General features: G+C 40.2%; 1 protein-coding gene across 6 annotated transcripts in view; it reads right to left on the reverse strand.

Annotated features, from left to right (window-relative positions):
* plxnb1b (plexin b1b) overlaps window positions 1-20,900 on the reverse strand; it is a 67,176-nt gene that overhangs the window by 8,391 nt on the left and 37,885 nt on the right. For 4 of the 6 annotated variants that reach the window (XR_014531265.1, XM_083527759.1, XM_083527760.1 and 1 more), the window contains 21 exons: window positions 17,341-17,483; window positions 15,457-16,567; window positions 12,791-12,973; window positions 11,298-11,426; window positions 10,195-10,295; window positions 9,359-9,491; window positions 8,543-8,699; window positions 7,258-7,366; window positions 6,894-7,002; window positions 5,571-6,539; window positions 5,199-5,336; window positions 4,877-4,999; window positions 4,261-4,354; window positions 2,763-2,929; window positions 2,487-2,638; window positions 2,291-2,399; window positions 2,058-2,194; window positions 1,552-1,728; window positions 1,254-1,464; window positions 626-868; window positions 330-512 (listed from right to left, as the gene is read on the reverse strand). Coding sequence is in view for 5 of the 6 variants with exons in the window: in XM_083527759.1 (XP_083383885.1) it covers window positions 330-512; window positions 626-868; window positions 1,254-1,464; window positions 1,552-1,728; window positions 2,058-2,194; window positions 2,291-2,399; window positions 2,487-2,638; window positions 2,763-2,929; window positions 4,261-4,354; window positions 4,877-4,999; window positions 5,199-5,336; window positions 5,571-6,539; window positions 6,894-7,002; window positions 7,258-7,366; window positions 8,543-8,699; window positions 9,359-9,491; window positions 10,195-10,295; window positions 11,298-11,426; window positions 12,791-12,973; window positions 15,457-16,557 (4,725 nt within the window). In the remaining variant the exon portion in view is untranslated. The remainder of the gene's footprint in view (window positions 1-329; window positions 513-625; window positions 869-1,253; window positions 1,465-1,551; window positions 1,729-2,057; window positions 2,195-2,290; window positions 2,400-2,486; window positions 2,639-2,762; window positions 2,930-4,260; window positions 4,355-4,876; window positions 5,000-5,198; window positions 5,337-5,570; window positions 6,540-6,893; window positions 7,003-7,257; window positions 7,367-8,542; window positions 8,700-9,358; window positions 9,492-10,194; window positions 10,296-11,297; window positions 11,427-12,790; window positions 12,974-15,456; window positions 16,568-17,340; window positions 17,484-20,900) is intronic. The other 2 variants (XM_083527762.1, XM_083527763.1) reach the window with 1 other exon arrangement.

Here is a 20,900-nt window from a genome sequence, read left to right on the forward strand (position 1 = left end):
GATTAATGTGAAGGGTTATCAGTTTAATACACACTTCTGAAATAACAAATTTGCTCAATTGACCTTTAATTATATGTTATTATTAATAATTAATGATATTCATCTATGTGAAGACACTGATCATGTTAATGATTTCTCACAATAATTATCAACAGTGATTTAACAAGGTAAAAAACAGATAGATGCAGCTCACTGGTAAGTGGCGCTATAGTAAGTTATTTTTAGAAAAGGCCTGCGGGCGACTCATGTGGTCCTTGCGGGGAACCCATGATGGTGACCCCTGCCTTAGACTATCTGCATGATGCAACACTTTTTTTCTTTCTACTCACTGTGAACTCTGGGAGTGCATCAGCTCCTTCTCTCTTGTGTCCGAGGCTGTGGGAGGGGGAGGGCTGCTGGGCCGGTGGCTCACAGTACAGGTGGTTCTTAGTCAGAGTTTTAACCGTGCATACACCCTCACCGATGAGAGCCACCACCTCTTCTTTAACTATTGCTAGGTCCAGATTCTGCCCCTAAAGAGAGAGAAGGGCAGAGAAAGAGGAGAAAATATTATGTGCAAAAAAATGTGTAAAAAAAGCATACAAAAATGTGCACATAGATGAGGAGAAGATAAATTACCACTGACCTCTACCAGTATGACTGAACCAGGTTTGTAGCGGTAGGGTTCAGATCGGTGATCGCGGCTGAGAGGGTGGAGCGTGGGGTTGGGCTCGTAGGTGAAAGGTGTTTTGCTGACTGCGTTAAAGTTGAAGCGTAAGTTATCCAGAATAAACTCCACCTCAACAACAGCTTCTAATATCTCTGGGCTCATGCCAGGGGTACGACACAGCAGCAGAGAGGATGTGTTCACCTCACACCGTTCTTCAAACTAAGAAAGAGAGAGAGAGGGAGAGAGAGAGAGAGAGAGAGAGAGAGAGAGAGAGAGAGAGAGAGAAGAGAGGTATTGTAAAGCACAGACTTTATGACTGATGATACCTGTTAAAACAGAAACACCTACTACAACTATATTGTTAGAATCAGAGTGTTTGGGTATTAACAAAATACCTTAACATACACACAGTCGCGTAAACTAATACTAATCCGATTAACCCATATGTGTGTGTGTGTGTGTGTATGTGTGTGTGTATATGAGTGAATATATCAAATGACTAAAATAATTACACACATTTCAGAAATATATATTTTTGCTATAGTATGAAAGAAAAGTCTTGACTCACATGTTTTCCAGTGCTGAAAGAAAAGTCTTGACTCACATGTTTTCCAGTGCTTTCTGGAGCATCTACTTCAGGAATTATTCTCTTGCGTCTCTGCAGTAAACCTTTCTCGACACCCCCACCTACAACACTCCCACCGTTTCTCCTTCTTCTCCTCCTGCTGCCTCTTATGCTGGTCATGGTCACTCGGATACGTGGCTCCTGGACTACGTCCAAGTTGTGGCCAGACACGCTGATCACACGACCGCCACTGAAACAGGAAATTGTTTGGGGGAAATCAGATAGCGCTTTGTGTTATAAATGGGCTGTAACTGGATAATATCCATAAAGCACGTACCTGATGAAGCTTTTGGATGGCATGGCTTGTGTGATGTTGGGATCTGGGGTGTATTGAAAGCGTATACCATTGAGATAGCGCTCGCGGTTTACGTAGCGCAATGTTACTGTGTGCTCTCCGGTGTGGTTGCTGTTTCCAGTGACGCACTCAATACTACCTTTCTGCACATCTGACACACTATAAAGAGAGTGAAAGAGAAAGAGGGAGAACAAGCGATAGAGAGAAAGAGAATGTTTTAAGAAGTTTAGTCGTATGAATAGTCAGATTACATCACCAATTGTGAGCTATATTTGATGTATCAATATTATCTTGGATATTTTGTACTAGAATAAGAAGTATAATGTCTACCAAATACCTTTAATGTGAAATTTTATTACAACAATTGCAGAAATCATTACTGATCTGTATTATGTAACACAGTTTATTTTTTCTCATTTAGCCATTTTTTTACTGTGTAAATTGTGTGTGTGTGTGTGTGTGTGTGTGTGTGTTTGTCTATCACTTACATGACACAGGGGACATCTCCCAGCAGCACGCTGATGTCACTGGATCGGCCGGTCAGTAACCTCTTGCCTGTGATGGTGAGAGAGGTCCCTCCTGCACGGGGTCCTCTCCGGGGACTCACCCCTTCCAGCAATGGATCCTGTTTACACGCAGAGAACGGGGTGTTACGTTTCTTTACACAATTTGTCTCATCACCATACAAAGTGCAATTAAGGCCATTATCTCTCTGACTGACCTGGTAGCTGAACGTCTGAATGGAGAGACCTTTGCGCCCGGCACCAGACACTTCTACTGAGACGTGACCCGACTTCTCCTCTTGGCTTCTTCCTGTTATGCACACAATTCTGCAAAAGAAAGAAAAAAGGTGTGTGCGGGGAAAAAATAAAAAAGGAAGTATATACACTGGGAGTGTGTGATGCCTAAATAATTACCTGGATGATATCTCATACAGTTCTGGTATGACTGTACAGGAAATACCAGCCACAGTGACTGACTGTAATATATCATGAGCTTTCTGGCCCAGGTTGGAGCCACTGATAGTGAGAACGGTGCCTCCCTCCTTCAGGCCTGTCAGAGGCTCGATCTAAACACAAAATCCACAAAAACACCACGATCGGAGCAAATTCTCTCTTAGTGGTGCTCCAAGAATGTAGTTTACATGTATGCATTATTTCGCGGTATTCAAAGACGAATTCTAAACAACTTACAAAATGAATGACAGGAGCAGGACATGTGTCCCTGACTCCAGCTGAGCAGGCCTCTTTGTGAACACAGCTGGACTGAACCTGACCGCACCACACACAGTCGTACTTTCGATCTGCTGTGTGACACCGGCTGCAGTCGGAACGGCCCACCGAACAGTTGTACAAAGTTACTGTAAAATACAGGAAAAGCTCCAGGTAAGCACAAACTGAGTACATAAACAAGTGTTTAATTGGGGCTGTATGGACAGTTTAATGCTGAGCCGTATATACACGTCCAAAGTCACATGCAGCAGATTTGCATTGCAAAAGAAGGGAATAACAAGTGGGCACAGATTTGACTGTTTGAATGCTATTCAAATAAATAAGTCTGAATCTATTAAAATGCATTTGGCTAAATGACCCTATATATAAATATCCAATTAAATACAAAGTGAGAAAATATATGTCCTCAAAATATTACCCTACATATAATTAGTTATGCTTCATCATGCATTATCAGTCACACACAAGTTACGGTTGAATGGGATGCTAACAAAATGTTATGTATAAAAAAAAAAATATATATATATATATATATATATATATATATATATATATATATATATATATATATATATATATATATATAAAATGAAAATGTGACCTAGCTACAATAGTCCAGATACAAAATGCCAGATTCTTACAGTAAAGTGAGGAAAAAAAAAGGTTGAGCCCAAAACGGCAGAGCATAGGCTCAAATGTAATAGGCTTTCAACAGTCTGATTTATAGAAAGTACAAAATTAGAACATTCAGACTGCAATATGTCATATCTGAAGTTCCACCCATATTGAAGTTTCCCCTTAATGGGCAGGCGATTGTTTCAAAGAACTAAATGTTCTCGTACAGTTCAGGAAAAAAAGCCCAGAAGTTAAATCAGGGCCACTTGGCTGAAGATGAAATGGAATGCTGTGTTATAATGTGCTTCTCTGAGATCTACTGGAGGCAGCAGTTTAAAGACCACAGGCCACAACAGCAAAAGACTCTGCACTTCACCAGGATACCAGGATTCTGATACAAAGCCTACTACTGACCCAGTAATAACATCTTCCCCTTGGGGATCACACACATGCACACAGTGTAAAGTGAAAACACAGCTGCCGGAGAGCTCATCTGGAACAATTAGTTTCCCACTACTGCAAAAACAACGCTTTGGTGTTGGAAAAGCAGGTGAGTGGGAAACACGAGCATGAGCACTGTGAGCTTGGCAAAACGGCCACGAAGAGAACTTCTATTTTTCTCTTCTACTCTTACCCGGTGCTGCATTATCACATCCCACAGTCCTGGAAGTTTTTCGACGTTCTGACACATTGACGTTATAACTACAGTTTAAGTTACCAAACAAAACAGACACTGACATTTAAGACAGTTGCTACTTTTAGAATAAAGTAAATACATGAGGCCCACTAGCCGCTCTCCAGAGGTCCACAGAAAGAAATTCGCTGAAAATAAACCACTGCTCACCAAAGAGGTCATTAGCACTGTCCACATGAAAAGTGTCTCTCCTCTTCACATACACCATGGCGTTGTATTCTTCCGTCAGGGCCGAGTAGGAATACTGTGGAAACAGTAAGGATTTATGTTTCTGTTTAAATAAGTGGTGACTGGATTCACATAAGTGGTGGGTGGATTATCAGAGACACCAAAGATTAAAAAAAAAAAAAAATTATTTTTCTGCTATGTGGCAAAATTACTTTTTATTTTAAACATTGCATTTTCTGAACATTTCAGTCAAATTTGTATAATTTTTTTATTTTTATATCTGTATTATCATCATTAGTATACCTAAATTTGTTTATTGGTTGTTTCTTTGTGGTTAATCCAGAACACATAAAAAAAAAAAAAAAATAATGAATTAAAAATCGGAAAAAAAAACACAATAGAAATGTGTGTACCATGAAGAAAGCTATCAGCTTTTAAATCAATAATCAAATAATATTAATATTAAAATGTTGGGTTATATCACACATTTCTCTATTACATTATAAGAAACTTTGTCTAGAATCATCCATAAACTGTGAATTTTGTTTCTAAACAGATGTGTGAAAGTGCATGTATGTCTGCTGTGTGCATGTGTTACCCGGTGATGCTGACAGGTGATGTCAAAGTGAGAAGGGTCCATGTCATTTTTCTCTACATAGGCATCCACCACCACAGTCTGTCCCTCAATCACTAAGACACACTCGTACTCCAAGTCTTGATCCTAAAACAAAAATAATAATAATGATAATAATAATAATAATTAATAATCATGCCCTGGTGACTTTAGCTTAATTTGCAAAAGTTTAAAAATACAAATTGCATTTATTGTAAGCTGTTCAAAATGTGAGATATGTGAATATTATCCAGTGCAGACATTTGGACTGGTGGAAATCAATGTGTGTTATTAAGGAGTTTCATACCTGATAAAGGTGAAGGTTACGGGCCAATAGATTGATTTTCCTCTCTGTCTGTACGGGCAGAAGGGGTGAACCCTGAACCTTCTCCACACAAGGACATGCAGATGAACCCTGATTCTCTAACAGGCCCTCATCTCCCTGCTTACATCAACACACACAATCCAATCACCAATCAATTTGTAAAGTTTGAATGAAAAGCTCTTATAATCCTCTGATGATTGCACATAAATAAAGTATAAGGTACCACAGCAGCAGAACTGAACTAAACAAAAATGAAATGGGCAGAATATTTGGGGTTTTAGAAATTGGTACTTCTTAGGTGCATCCAGTAGGACGTGAACTTGCTGGGAGCAGTTTCCACTCTTGTGGACTCACCAGAAGGTCTGCCATATCATATTGGTAGTCTGTCTCAGAATCCACATCCAAGAGACGAGGGTATCCAGGGGACGCCTGGTCTAACTCTCCATCTCCCGAAAGCACCGTCGCTGCCGAAAATGCAGTTGTGTCATTTTCAGCCATACCCTCTTCCTCTAGGGGAACCTGGAGCTCCTCCGGTTCAGTTCCATTTGCTTCCTTCTCTCGGTGAACAGGCAAATCAGATGGTAGGACAGCAGGTACTGTAGGCAAGCTGTCTGGGTTAGAATCTGTTACCACAGTCTCAGGACTCTCCGATTGTGTTTTGTTTGGAGTTTCGATAGGCGGTTCAGCCAATGGGGGTAATTCTATTACAATCTGTGGACTGCTGGGTAATTCTGGAGTGCTGGTTACTGGCTCCACTATTGGTGTGACTTCTTTAGGAAATAGCAATTCCCCAGCATGAGATGGTGATGGTGATGGCAACTGCTGATCATTGCCTTCTTGGTTGATGAGTGACGGCTCTGTTTCTTTTCCAGTATCCAGACTGGAGATGGTGATCACAACACTCTTGGCTTCACTAAGGGCTTCTGACTGTGTCTCAGAAGTCAGCAGGATCTCCTCTGATGGATGCTCCTTTAGAACAGGGAGTGTGGAGGCTAAAGGAGTTGTGGTTGTGATTTGGGATAGTGGGGTTGGCAACATGGGGATGGGAGGAGCAATGGTGGGTTCAGGAACTGCAGGCGATGTAGTTGGTGTGGAGGTGGTGACTGGTGCAGTAGTTGTAATTGGCGTTGGTGTCGTAGTTGTAGTTGTGGTTGTGGTTGTAGCTTGAGTGGTTAGAGTGGAATCTGTAGTAGTTGTAGGAGGTGCAGTAGTTGTAGTTGGAAACTTAGTAGGTGGTGTGGTGGTATGGATTGCATGATTCATGGTGACCGCTGTAATCCTGACAGGTGTACTTGGAGGAGGGGTGGGTGTGGGGACTTTGAACTGAAAGCAGAGGGAGACAGGAGAGGAGAAACGGAAAGCAATCAAAATAAAATAAATATAAATGGTGAGCAAAGTAATCATAACTGAGGTAAAAATAAATACATTAAAAAATTAAAAAGAAAAGCATGTTATCTGAAGTTACAAATGGATTGAATTTTAAAAAAATAAGATTATTAGAAATATTAAAAGATTCACGCTTGCTCCAGAAATTCACTCACTAGCAATACACATGCAAAATAGTACTGTAACAAGAATATAAAATGCTAATAAATGTAATTTTAATGACCAACAGTGTAAAATTTGTTCAATGACCAATACGACTGTTATTGACAGTTGCACTCTGGGGGGACTCACATTTTCATTGTAAATGATGACCCCTTGCTCACACTGTGTCTTGTGGGTACAAACATGCTCGTGTACACACCAGTTACAGCCCCATCGGCTGGACACACAGCCACGGCAACTGCAATAAAACACGTTAGAGCATATAATTGTACTGCAACAAATCCAAATATCAAACAGCAAAAAAATTAAAATAAAGCAAAACTTGATAATATTCATTCAATTCCTCTTCAATCAAAGAAAATAAACTGGTGAAATAAATTTTTGCTTGGATTTTCTAAGAGTAGGTGAAGGACCACCAACAGCACCATTCTGACAAATATGTGTGCTTGCGTGTGTGTGTGTGTGTGAGTACGTGTGTGTGTGTGTAACTCACGGCATACTTCCCGAGAGCTGTTTGACAACTCGGCAATCGTAGAAGGTGAATTCCTGAGAGGTCACAATGACATCACCGAACCGTAAGGATAGAGTGACTGTTAAAAAATCTGGAGAAAACAAGTGAGAGTATTAATGTGTGGAAAAATTATACAGACTTACCGAGTAAGAAAGAGCGAGAGAGAGAAAATAAGTACAGTTACATAATTTTTTTAGGTCTATATGTATGAACAGGTTCTCTAAATATTTGTCAAATCTTATCATGGATGAAAGGGAATTTCAAGTACAGAGCTCTTTATCCCAAATCACCACATTGCTCAAAAAACAGAGTGAGAGAGTGCAAGTTTCCACATACAGTCAAAACAGATATAATAGGATCCATCTGTACTGAATGTCAGACAAAAACACATCTGACCAACCTGCATGGGAACGTTTGCACGCTCGCGCGCACACACACACACACACACAAACACACCAATGCTACCTGCTGGACTCATACATCCAGTTTTAAACTATTCCTAATCTTATACATTATAAATGAAGGTAAAGAACTGAAGAAACAAGATGATCTTGGCACAGCACTGGAACGTACATTCCATATGCAAACACACTCAATAACAAACTCTTATAAACTTAATAACATTATACTATTTATAACTAGAGGTCAATGATAGACAGAATGACAACTGATACCATAAAACCAGAGCATCATAATACTACAGATGTCAATGACATGCAAGTCTCAGACTCTGTGCTTCACAATACGTAGTGTTTTTCTGGCAACGGAAAATATCTTCCCCTGGCTTCAGCTGTAAAAGAAACAGCTGTATATCTCAGCTTTCAAGTGCATCCAAATCCTTAAAGAATCCTTTAAAAATCTCTAAAATGTAATGCTCTCCCTCTCTCTTTCTCACACAAAAACAGAGACTTTTATGTGCAGCCAGGAGATACCATCTCAGGAGATACCATCTCAGAAGAAATCTCTACACAGGAATGTTTTAAAACAAGTGTGTGGCAACTTCTTTTAGATTCCTGCATATTGATTTTGTCTCAAGTTCTTAATCACAGAATACGCCTTAAAAGCACACAATCATAAAGCACCATCGGCGCTCCCCGAAAAACAGCACAACATGTCCAGACCGACCGCACTGATGCTGTCAACACAATTCCAAAATACAGCTATTATTAGAGACGAGGAACTTTACATTCTCTAGCTTTACTCGCTATGGAAGTATATCCATGACACAAATCTAGGGCATTATGTCTGTTCGGCAGGTCTGGCTCACCTTGTCCGGGTGACACATCAGGGACTCTTTGGGGGTCTGGTGAGGGGCAGGTGACCCCGCTCTCGGTAATGGTAGCGGGAGAAAAAGTGTCTTGGAAGAAACAGGAATACGATTCGCCATCCTCAAGCTTTGGGAGTCCACGGATTGACAAAGTGATCTGAGGAGTGAAAAGAGTCAAAGGTAAGATAATAAAATTAAGTTACCGTTTTTCATTTGGGGTGTCGAAACTAATGAATAAGATCACTCTGAAGGACTAAAATAATATTAATGATACTCAAATGTTTTGAATTCCTTTTATTGGAATAATAGCATAAACTCACAGAGAACATTTTCTTTTATATATATATATATATATATATATATATATATATATATATATATATATATACACACACACACACACACACACACACACACACACACACACACACACACACACACACACACACACACACACACACACACACACACAGCAAGCATTGCTCCTTATCCATGTTTTTTCCTTCTGTCTGTATTGACCTCTTTGCATTTTTCTTTTTGTAAACTATGCAAGTTCTTATCCCCAGCTATTAAATCAAACCCATGATTAATGTTGTTTTTCTTCCTCATTATACTGATATGCACTTCCTCAATAGCCGTCTATTGCGCACTGGGACAAAAATAACAAGCAAATTTTTACAAGGGCCAAGATTCCAGGCTTAATACACACTGCACACAAATGCATCCTCCCACGAGTGCACAGTGATATCAGGGAGTATTATTAGACAGACAATGCACTAAAATAGAGAGGGAGCGACATGTGTGTGAGCAACGTACTGTCCTGCTTTCGTCTCTGCTGATGGTCGGTGGCGTGATGGTTTGGACAGTCAGACACTGCTGCTCCATGTCAAAACTCCACAGCCATTGATCAGCCTGCTCTCCACGTGCACACTCGCCACGCTGACCACACCTGACACAGACGGATAGAAGTAGTCAAGTAGCGTGCAAATAATTCGAGATACAAGAAATGTGAAAAGTATGTGACTTTTTATTGACACTGATGAACTGTCTCAGGGTATAGCTCTATATTCTGTAACTATATATGTGATATCATATTAGCTGCCCTCGACCAAACAATCTTGTGGTGCTTGTTTGGTTATTGACTGATGCTCTTATCCAAAGTGACCTGGAGGTACTGGGAGTTGAACTTCACCATTTGGTGTGCTTGGGGTATTCACTAAAACAAAGGGCAAACCCTGTATATTGGTATAGAATTCCTTATAACTTTTTTAATTGATTTCTACGCCACTGCACAAGATAATATCAGGTGTGAATAAGTCTATATCTCGGTTGTCCACTTCTCATCAGGTCATTCAAGATGTATGGTAACACCAAGGCTGACCAGTAACAATGTGAAATCAACTGCATTCATTGACCCATGACACTAAGATCAATTCGAAGATGGAAGACCCACCATCATGTAAAGCCAAAACTCAAGTTACTGACTTCTCCGCCAGTATTAATGAATATAGAGAGTTGTAACAAACCCATAGTTTTCACATAACAGAAATCTACATCAAAAAGAAAGCAACGTGTGACCCTTGGAACAGGGCTTAGGATGTTATGAGGAGCACGGCCCGTGTGTCCGTGCTCGTGTGTAAACACGTTCTCACCTCCCTTCCAGCACACACCAGCCGCAGTAAGGGTCTCGAGCTGAGACACATGACCGACAGTCCAGGTGTATGTGGCACTCCGCAACAGGCCTTTTCTCCAGCTAGATATACACATCAACACACACACACACACACACACACACACACACACAGGTTAATAACACATCGATTCGTACTCTATTTTAGAAGTACGTATTTACTCAGCTGCAAAAGCACTCATTAAAACACCTACACAGTATTTCCCTCTTTTCCACACTTCCATAATCACAACATACACTGTCAGTCACACAAACATGCCCTCAGCTATGCTTTTCTTTCCAGTTGAGATCATTCTAGAATGACAAAAGCACTAGTTTGGACATCAAATGCTCATGACTTTATAATAAAAAATTCCATTGCTTGACAGAATTTCCACCACACCACATCTGCTAGAGTAAAGAGTGATATCTGAATGGACTGTGAATTAGCATGTGGATGTAAAATTGAATGAAAATATGTACCAGGCAAACTGTTTTCTCGCTTTCACAGGGATCATCCAAAAAATTGATTAGGCACTTTGTAGAATATGGGAATATTTGCAGTATAATAATCTCCTGTATACTATTCCTGCTTACGTAGTTCTTTTGGTAGTCGTCTGGTCCAGGACATTAGAATATCCCTGAATGTGGTTTATAATTTTAATTTTTTTTTAAGGGTTTGATTTAGTTTGATATATTTGTCAGTGTAGCTAAATGATATAAATCTGATGTCCAAAATCCTGTTCTGAACTTGCATGCTTTAAAAACATTTGTAAATCAGGCTTTAGAAAGAAACAGTTATGAATTCTGCAAACTGCACCTAACGAATATGTTTCGTGTACATGTGCATTTATAAACTTTATGATATATTATATTGACCCAGATGACTCAGAAGTTGCCGAATTTTAAATATGGTGTTTCATAACTGCTATTTTATGAATAAACTGAGATTCCTTGTATTTCTGTTTTAGCAGAAAAGACAATATAATATGTATAATAGGGTTATTTCAGGAACCACTGTGAACAAAGCTCATGTTCATAAGAGAATTATCAAACGAGTTCATGTTTATACATCTAAAATGTTACCATGGTGCTGGTCATGATGTATAGGTGCTCTTCGGATTGGTCAAGAGTCAGCTCACTGCTGATTGCGGAGTTTGACTGAATGGAAATAATGGCGTATTCTTCCACCTCACCATCAGGACCCAAAAACACCTGTAAACACAGAATCTCAAGATAATACAAGATAATAACAGCACAGATTGGGAAAAATAAAATAAAGACTAATTGATCAAATCAAGATGATCAACAATCTAAAATATTATTGAATTAGGTATTCAGGTGGAGGATTCATATGTATGACTGGTATGTGATGTGCTTCTTCCTTTAGCCCTTTTCTATTTGTTGGCTCTGAATTATTATTGTAATCACCAACAAATCTAATAGTGAGTTTAATTGTGCTTAATATAAAATAATTCAAGTTTGGGAGTAAGAATGAGAACAATAAAGAATTTATTTCTTTTTTTTTTATAAGATAATTGCCCTGTTATCACTTATTATTGACCCGGACTTTCAGTTTCAAAATAAAGGTAATAAGAAATGATTGCTTCCCCCCCCAAAGTATTAGTAATCAGACATATTTCTGTGCAAGTGTGAGAATCAATTTTCACATCTGGCATGTCCCATTATACAGTTTTAATAGTGTGCAGAGACAAAGCATCTCTTTACCAAGTGAAGCAAGTGACATTTGTACTATATTCATCTACAAAGAGGCTAGTCATGCACCACGCTTCACTCTTTCTTTACAGAGATATTCATTAGCATGCGGAAAACTAAGAAAATCTGGTGAAAGAACTACAGACAGCGTGGTAAAGTGTCAGTATAGAAATCTAGAAATGCAAATGTATAGTTGCTATTTTTGTCATATTGAAGAATTCCTGTCTATGATGGGGGAAAAAGCACATCATTGTTCATTCTTACGCTCTCGATTTCCGCTAACAACGCTCTTAGTGTCTCAGGGTAATAATTCAACCACCTTCTGAGGCAAGTCCTCAAAATACTAAGCCAAAAGACAGAATTTAACATTCCACACATGGGAATACATGAGGTTTAATCCTTTTTGTGTTCATCCTCTGTGGATTTTGTCTGTCAGTCTCGGAGACATGTGTATGCTGATGAAGATTAGTTTCTACCATACAATCATCTCTAGCTACTGTTGTCAATGGCAAGAGGAGAGCCTAAAAGCTATAAGGATTTCACACAGGTGAGTGACTTCGAACGATAGTGAACGTTGGATGAAGGTCTGCAATCTCACACGGCTTATCGGAACATTTCTAAATCATAATATGAAGCAGGAGACATGGAAGTCCTTTCTTCATTGACTATGACTATGCAGTCAAATTTGGGCAGATTCCAATCATAGTTCAATAAAATAAACATAAAAGAGCTGTAGACAGTGACATGGGAATAGGACTTAAAATATAACCTAAATTAAACAAATATTTAAAACCTAAATTACCTAACAAATTCTACTAAGGAAATATTTCATATTTAATAAAGAAGTAAAAAAACAAAGTCACCTTGTGTAAATTTCCCTTCGAGTCTCCCAGAAATGCGATGGTGTGATCTGCTTTTACACTAATAGCAACTGCAGTAAGACGAGCAGATGGACTGTCCAATATCGGCTCGGCCTCTACCGCCACAAGGCTGGCCATTGGGCTGGGAGTGTGGTCAGAACCACATGGGTAAGCTTCTAGAGTGGTCTGTGAACACACACACACACACACACACACACACACACACACACACAGACACAGACACACACAGACACACACAGACACACACAGACACACACAGACACACACAGACACACACAGACACAAATGGAAATATAAAAAAAAATTCTATTCAAATATGACTGATGCTTTAAGATCCCGTATCTCCAAAAATCAATAGTGTAACATTCATGCAATATCCTTCAGAGGCATCACTTATTATCTTGTTCTGGTACAAAAGATTGACAACGCCCAAGCAGGAGGCTGGAGCCGCAGCTATGGTAGGCATCTGGCCTTGACGTTCAGAGGCTCTAAAAAAGATTTGTTTCTGCTTTTACAATCTACCAGCCTTGGGGCCTATGCTGATCCTGTAGAGTTTGAAGAGAGAGCAGATTAACAACGAGGATTTGGTAGTGATTCTGCATTTCTTTATTCGAATGTCTTTTAGACTGAAATATAATTTTTTTTTTTTATTTGACGAGTCACTGTTCTTTAATGTCTTTCACTTTATTAATAGGTTGGTTTTTTTTGGTTTACTTTTATAAAAACAGGTAATAGTGGCTGACATATTCACTACTTTTGGAGCATTAATGTCATCACTCAGAATTAAGCTGTTTAGGAATATTGATTATTCGGAGCTCTATTTAAGCATCTAAGCCTGGACAGCTCTCTCCACCCTGAGGTATAGTGAAGGGGGATCTGGGAGATCAGGGGTCAACTCAAGTAGAATGACCTTTACCGGGACCCTTAACTATATGGAAGATCAATACCCGCTACTCAGTTTAGATTATCCCCATCTGTCTACACCCCACATATACTCCACCGCACCCCATCCCACCGCACCCATACCTCCAAAAACACACACACACACACACACACACACACACACACACACACACACACACACACACACACACACACACACAAATTCCCAAAGCAATGAAACAACTGTAAAGGAAGCTGTAAAACACATCCAATTTAATCCACTTCACCTCAGTGTAATTACTTCAGCACTAAAAACTATTGGATTCATTACTTTAATTTAACAATGGCTGCTGTGAAAACACGGTCTTTGTGCTGAATAGGACCTGAATATGGAATTTTGGAAGGAACACAAGTTTACAGGCTAATATGCCTAATCATTACTGAGAGTAAAAGAAAGAAAGAAAGAAAAATACATGTACAGAATCACTAAATGATACTTTTGGAATACAACATATATAATAAGATTAAGGCAGTGTTTTTATTGTGGGGAAAAAAATAATTTGATGCTGAAGTTGTCGTTATAACAATTAGCCTTGGTTCAAAATAGGCTCCTGTTTCACACATTACTTTAAATGTGCAAACCCATAATGTCAGGTTTGATTCTTTCTTATTGTCCCTTGAATCAATACAAGCCATTTTACAGCAGCTGGGTGTGACTATAGATTCGAGGTGGTGGAACTTCCTCTAGATGTCCAAACATCTACAATTATTAAAAAAAACGCTACACTATAATATGCTATAATTCCTCCCAACAGACTGTAGGCTGGTGATATCCTAATTTGGCAACCTAGTAACCCTGTGTTGATTTATTAATTGATGGACACTTTAAAGCACTTTTGCTGTGGATAAGAGCTAAAGGGTCTGCTGAATGTAGATTCTGGTGTTACCCGACATTAATAATAACATTCTCGAACTGAATTAGGATTTAATAGTCTTTCACACTTGGCTTGCTACAGTGTACTATCTAGCAATTCATTTCAAATGGTTTTAGATGGACATTTGTGCTCAATAAAGCAGGTGTGTATCCTGACTCTAATAAAGAAAAAAAAACAATAAAAAGAAGAATTATTTTATTACATTTTATTATGCACTCTATAATTTGTGTTTACTAATTGGTAGTTTTGGAGGTTGTTTTTTTTTTTTTTAGTAGCCCAAATCGTAAAAAAAAAAAAAAAAAAAAAAAAATTCATTCATCAGCTTTTCTGACCATCTGTCTATGAGATTCCTGTGGGCTTATTGTTCCCATTTTTGACACCAGGTGCAAAGAACTGAGTAAACAAACAAAGTAAACAAACTACCCCATGATCTAAAAAGTTAAGAACATCAGTGAAATACTGGTTTATATCTGTGCAAGACTGCAAAAAGGTTGCTGACTCAAAGAAGGTAATTAGTATTTCAATGGAATTGAAAGCAGGGAGAGAGGTGATGAAGGGATTAACATTTGTAGAAAAACTGATATTAACGACTGATACTCTACATGAAGCTAAGAATGAGATGCCTCTGGCTATTTACTCATGTAATCCTCATGTACTCATATAATTGCTGGAAGTGTTTCATTGTATTATCTTAAGAATACTCACACAAGATGTTCACATGTCGCATGGATTATTCCCGAAATACGTTTCGAAATGTTTAAACCTGGTTGGGGGCATTATAAAGACAAAAAATTTTTATCTGCGAAGTGTGAGCAGCGGTTTCATACTTACTGGTGGCAAACTGGCGCAGTTTGATTTCACCTCGTATTCTATATAGGCAACTTCTTGTCCAGATTTTGTGTAACAGAGGTCTCGAGTGTCGTTGATGCGTCTATCCAGTTCCCGCAGGGAGAACATACACAGGGCCGAGTCGTTGCTGGGCTTCCCGGACGAGGCAGAATGTGTTGAGAAAACGCCCAGCAGAAGCTCTTCGTCTACCCCTCTGGTTTCTCCTGGCCTGGGGAGCCCGAGGCGAGCGGCCTGCAGCAAGCCGTACTTCTTCCCGGCTGCCGAGCGACAGCTCAGTGGAACTTCAACGTAGGAATAGTACGCCATATCATCCAGACACACACGAGAGACATAGGTGCGGTAGTCACGCACCCCTGACTTCAAATCACGCCGGTAGAACAGAAAGTAGACGTGAGAATTGTGCTCAAAGGATCCCACAAAGTGGTGGTCGTATTCGGAAAGCCGTCCGACCACTGTGAGCTTTGCTGTTTCTTCATAGGAGAAAATGGGTTCGGTGGCAAGGTTGCGAGTGGAAATAGGAGGCTGGCTGCTGGTATAGCCTCGTCCTACGTACAGCAAAGGTTGTCGCTCTCCATGTGGAGACACCACCAGCCCCACGGTGGAAACCTCAGCGTCATTGGCTGCCACATACTGCGTGTCCACAGGCCTCTGTGCTGAAAAGAGCACGTTGCCTATGGTGTCCAGGTCTCGTTTCTGACATGTGCCTTGGTGTACACTGCCACAGCTGATCAGCTCATTGCTATAAGGGTCAATAAGCAGGAGTTTATTGTGATTGCTAGTAGGTCGTGCCTGCGAACAGCTGGTTTCACTGATTGGAGGCAGGCAGTCACGACTGTCTGTCACAGGCCCCGTCTCCACCTCTTCCTCCAACTGCAAGTCTGAGGATAGCCGGAACAGTCGATCGCGGGCGCCTACGTAGATGCGCCCCAGTTCGGGTTTAGGGTGCAGCGCTAGGTGCTCGAATTGCGTGTCGTTGCGCAGGAACACTGGATAGTAGCGCAATGAAGGGACGCTCTGGGACAATGCACACAACACCAGGACGGGAAGAAGAGCATGCAAAACACGCACCATCCCGGGCAGCATGGTGACAACTCTGAAAAATGCCAGAAACAGAGAAATAAATAGATATCTAACTGCGAAGAAAAAAAAAAATCACAGCCAGAAAAGGAACCAAGTGAAACTGTCTAAAAATAGCCATGGGCCAGTCTGTTTTGACCAAATGGAGAAATAGTCTGTGAACTTGTGGGTGAGAGAGAGAGAGAGAGAGAGAGAGAGAGAGAGAGAGAGAGAGAGAGAGAGAGAGAGAGAGAGAGAGAGAGAGAGAGAGAGAGAGAACCCATTTAATCACACTTTCTTTTGTGTGTGTACATTTGCATGCCTGCAATTTAATGATACACTGTTTCAGCAATGTATGTCTTTTCCCCATCTATACAAAGCTACTTGAATCACAGACAGACAGACAGACAGACAGACAGACAGACAGACAGACAGACAGACAGACAGACAGACAGACAGACAGACAGACAAGTAAATCTTTGTTTACAACATTTTATTTCTGTTTTTATAAACTATATTTTACTTTTCCACTTTATTTAATTCTAGACTACATGCATCTTAAGCTTTCTTTTTTCTTTGTACACAGATTTGTGATATTTGTATGGAGCCCATCTATAATTGCTTTGGCAATACAAATTTAATTTTTTTTGTTGTTTCAATAAAGCAAACTTAAATAGAACGTGAAAAACTAAGAGAGAGAGACAGAGAGAGACAGAGAGAGAGACAGAGAGAGAGAGAAAGAGAGAGAGAGAGACAGAGAGAGAGAGAGAGAGAGAGATACTAGAAGTAACCAGTTGGTCATCACCTCACCATTTGTTTTGTAATTGTCTGTTAAAGGGGCATGTCCCCTCTTGACAGGTCAGCTGTATGTTCTGACACGCACACCCACACACATACAGGCAAACCAACGAAGGTAAATGTGCTCTCATTCATTCACAGAGTTTGGATTCATCCTAAGAGACACAAAGAAAAACAGAGTATGATCAAATAGATCAGTGCAAGACTATAGTGGCGGTAACAACACAAAGTGATGTGTGCGTGTGTGTATGTTCACTGAAATCAAGAAACCAGCATTGTAGGGCACAGCACGTAGGATCTTTACTCTGTGTGTGTGTGTGTGTGTGTGTGTGTGTGTGTGTGTGTGTGTGTGTGTGTGTGTGTGTGTGTGTGTGCACTTTAAAAATTCTTTTGCAGGTTTGAATAAAGTCCTCCCTTTTACTTAGCACTAACCCCCCAATCCCTCTCCAATCTCTCTCTCTCTCTCTCTCTCTCTCTCTCTCTCTCTCTCTCTCTCTCTCTCTCTCTCTCTCTCTCTCTCTCTCTCTCTCTCTCTCTCTCTCTCTCTCTCACACACACACACACACACACACACACACACACACACACACACACACACACACACACACACACACACCTCCTTTTCTTATCTACATGGAATGGAATTAAATAGTGCTGACGTACACAGAGCATTGTGTGTGTGTATACAGGCCTAAAAGAAGCTGCTCATGAAAAAGAAAAGGAGTGAACTGTGTGTGTGTGTGTGTGTGTGTGTGTGTGTGTGTGTGTGTGTGTGTGTGTGTGTGTGTGTGTGTGTGTGTGTGTGTGAGAGAGAGAGAGCGAGCGAGCGAGCGAGTATACAGGCTTAAGAGAAGCTGAATGGATGTGAAAAAGAAAAGGAGTGAACAGTGTGTGTGTGTGTGTGTGTGTGTGTGTGCGCACGTGCGTGCGTGTGTGTGTGTGTGTTCCCAGACTATTCAAGCCCAGACTCTGCTCTATAAATGTCTTTATATTTGTGCAGGTTGTAATTTTCTACATATGTTTGTATACATCAGAGGTGCTGCTATATCCTTTAAATAGATGTTAAACTGCATGTGTGCCCGTGTCGTGTGAAACAATTTTACTTGCTGCTATACGGAATCTGGCAAACAACCAAATGTTCATTCAGCATCAACCAGTGTGGGGGAAAAACCCTCAAGCCCGTGTTTGCCAGTCTGATCAGTCTCTAATTGGACAGAATTTATATCAGGCTCTAAATCTATTACTTTCTCTACAGCAATGTTGCTTTGCTGTAGATAAACTGGCCAACTTTATTCTTGGTTCCGAAAAGCACTCAAGAGTTCAAGCATCTGCCAAAGCTTTTTGACCGATGGCCTTTTGTTTGGAAATGTAGACTGTTATCAGCGTGATAAGGCACGGTACTAGCAACAAAATAGAAATAAAAACTTTGCTTTGGGTAAAGAAGGGAAGTGATGCAAACCAAGAAAAGGAGGTGGTGGTGGTGGTGGTGGTGGTGGAGGTGGTGAAGGTAGTAAGTGTTCACAGCCTGGCACTAGGGGGGAGGGAGGTGTTGGGAATAAGACCACAGGAAGGGAACATGAATGAGTGAGTGAGTGAGTCTGTAACATACACTGCAATGTGAGAGTGATCTGAGCAGCTGGAATGCGGGGGGTCTCTCTGACAGAAGTTCCGGGGCAATGGAAAAGACTGGCTCCTCTGTGTGACGGCTTTTCCTATCCTGTTTTCTGAACGCTTGCCCATAACTCAGACATGGGTCAAGCCTCTTTTGGCAGCCATCATGCACTTATGCACAGTTGTCACTTTTAATGACTGCAATAAGCCGACGTTCAGTCGCACAATGTTAAATACAAAGGCAACAGCAGTCGGCCACAATCACACCGGCGTCCTGAGGAAAACTGTACTTAACTTTGGGATGTGAAAATGAGCAGGGAGAATAAAAAACAAAGAAAGTACCCAAGTCCAGTATTAAAAAGCCACGATTCTCTCATGACCAATTTAAACACATATTGAATAAAGCTGCTGCATTACATTCATTACCACTAACATGTTCCCAAACCAGACATTCAATATCTATTAAATCAATATCTTTTCAATATTCCCTTCTTAAAGATTATTCACAGTGGATTCTTTCCGTACCATTACTCTACTGGTGGTAGTATTACATAACAATCGTACTAGAAACTATTAAAGGTGTTTCTCAGCCAATAAATAAAACATTACTCTAAAATTAAATCGAAGGTCATTTAAAGCAATCAAACAACAGCCAACGAATGCAAAACACTTCTTGTAGAATGCTTTAAACATTCAGCTTTGTAAGTATGTTTTATTCATTCATTTTAGAGGAAAAATGTGTGTTAATAGAACACCAAATCTGTGTGGAGTCTGAGGTTCTTAGACACCATAGAAATCCACACACAAAAAAAAAGGCAAATAGTTATTTTTATAAGATAAACGCTGAGCCGGCAAGACCTTCATTGTTTCTGTTAAGGTGTAGCCTCAACTTTGCATCATGTTGCCCTGCCCTGATCACAGTGATTCTAATACAAACAAAACGCTATAACTTTTTATTTATTTTTTTATTTGAACTATACGGTAGCACCAGTAAAAGGGTGGGAAATACAGAAGGGAAAATGACAGGAGAGAAAATAACGCTAGCGCTCTCATTCAGCAATAAAAACACATTTCCCCGAGCTTCATAAGCGTGTGTCTCTGTATGTACTTGACATGACAGCATTGCCCCCTCCATACAGCTTTAATCACATTATTCCTTTATTTAATTCCTCTCCTCCATACCAGGAGTAATTGTGTTCCATTAACTCATTCCTGCTTACTAAAACTAAAAGAACAGATGCTCTCTTTTTCTATCCTGAAACAAGCACACAAGCCGGGTTCAATTTCGATCAGAAATTTGATGGAATGATTTCTAACTAGCTGAACTCTGTTAGTACAGTGTAATACAGGCGGATTATTCGTTCTATACAGAATGTACCAAGAGGGAGTGTGGCTAATAATTCACAAGGCAAATTTGGGTTGTGTGTTTTGTTGAGCAGTGGTTGGGAAATGGGGCATGTGTGTGTTAATGGGAGGTTGGGATGGGGTCATGGTATGGGGTTAATTACAGAATATAACCAGAATGTTATGTACTGTCCTTCCACCTGGGGTCCTCCCTTATTAGAACACTGTTAAGAGGAATGACATGCCAGGGTTCTACTTAGTGGGAGCCAAACTAACACAAACACACACACACACACACACACACACACACACACACACACACACACACACACACACACAATGGTGGCAGTGTGTAAAACCCATGCATGTGTAGTTATATACAGGGCAATTAACCCCAAAATATACAAGGCTTTGAAAACTGCTGGAACAGATGTGTAAAAACTAAGCTCAAGTTCATACAACCCACAAGTCACAATCGGCCTAACAAGCCAATAACAATCACCAAAAACACCAATAACTTTTAGAAAGCGTATTCATTAGTGTTCCAGACCGCTGGTTGCTGTAACTATGCCATATAACATGGAACTCATTTAGTGTAACATTATACTAGATGTAAT

This window comes from Silurus aristotelis, assembly GCF_946808225.1.
Source record: "Silurus aristotelis genome assembly, chromosome: 2".
NCBI classification, from domain to species: domain Eukaryota; kingdom Metazoa; phylum Chordata; class Actinopteri; order Siluriformes; family Siluridae; genus Silurus; species Silurus aristotelis.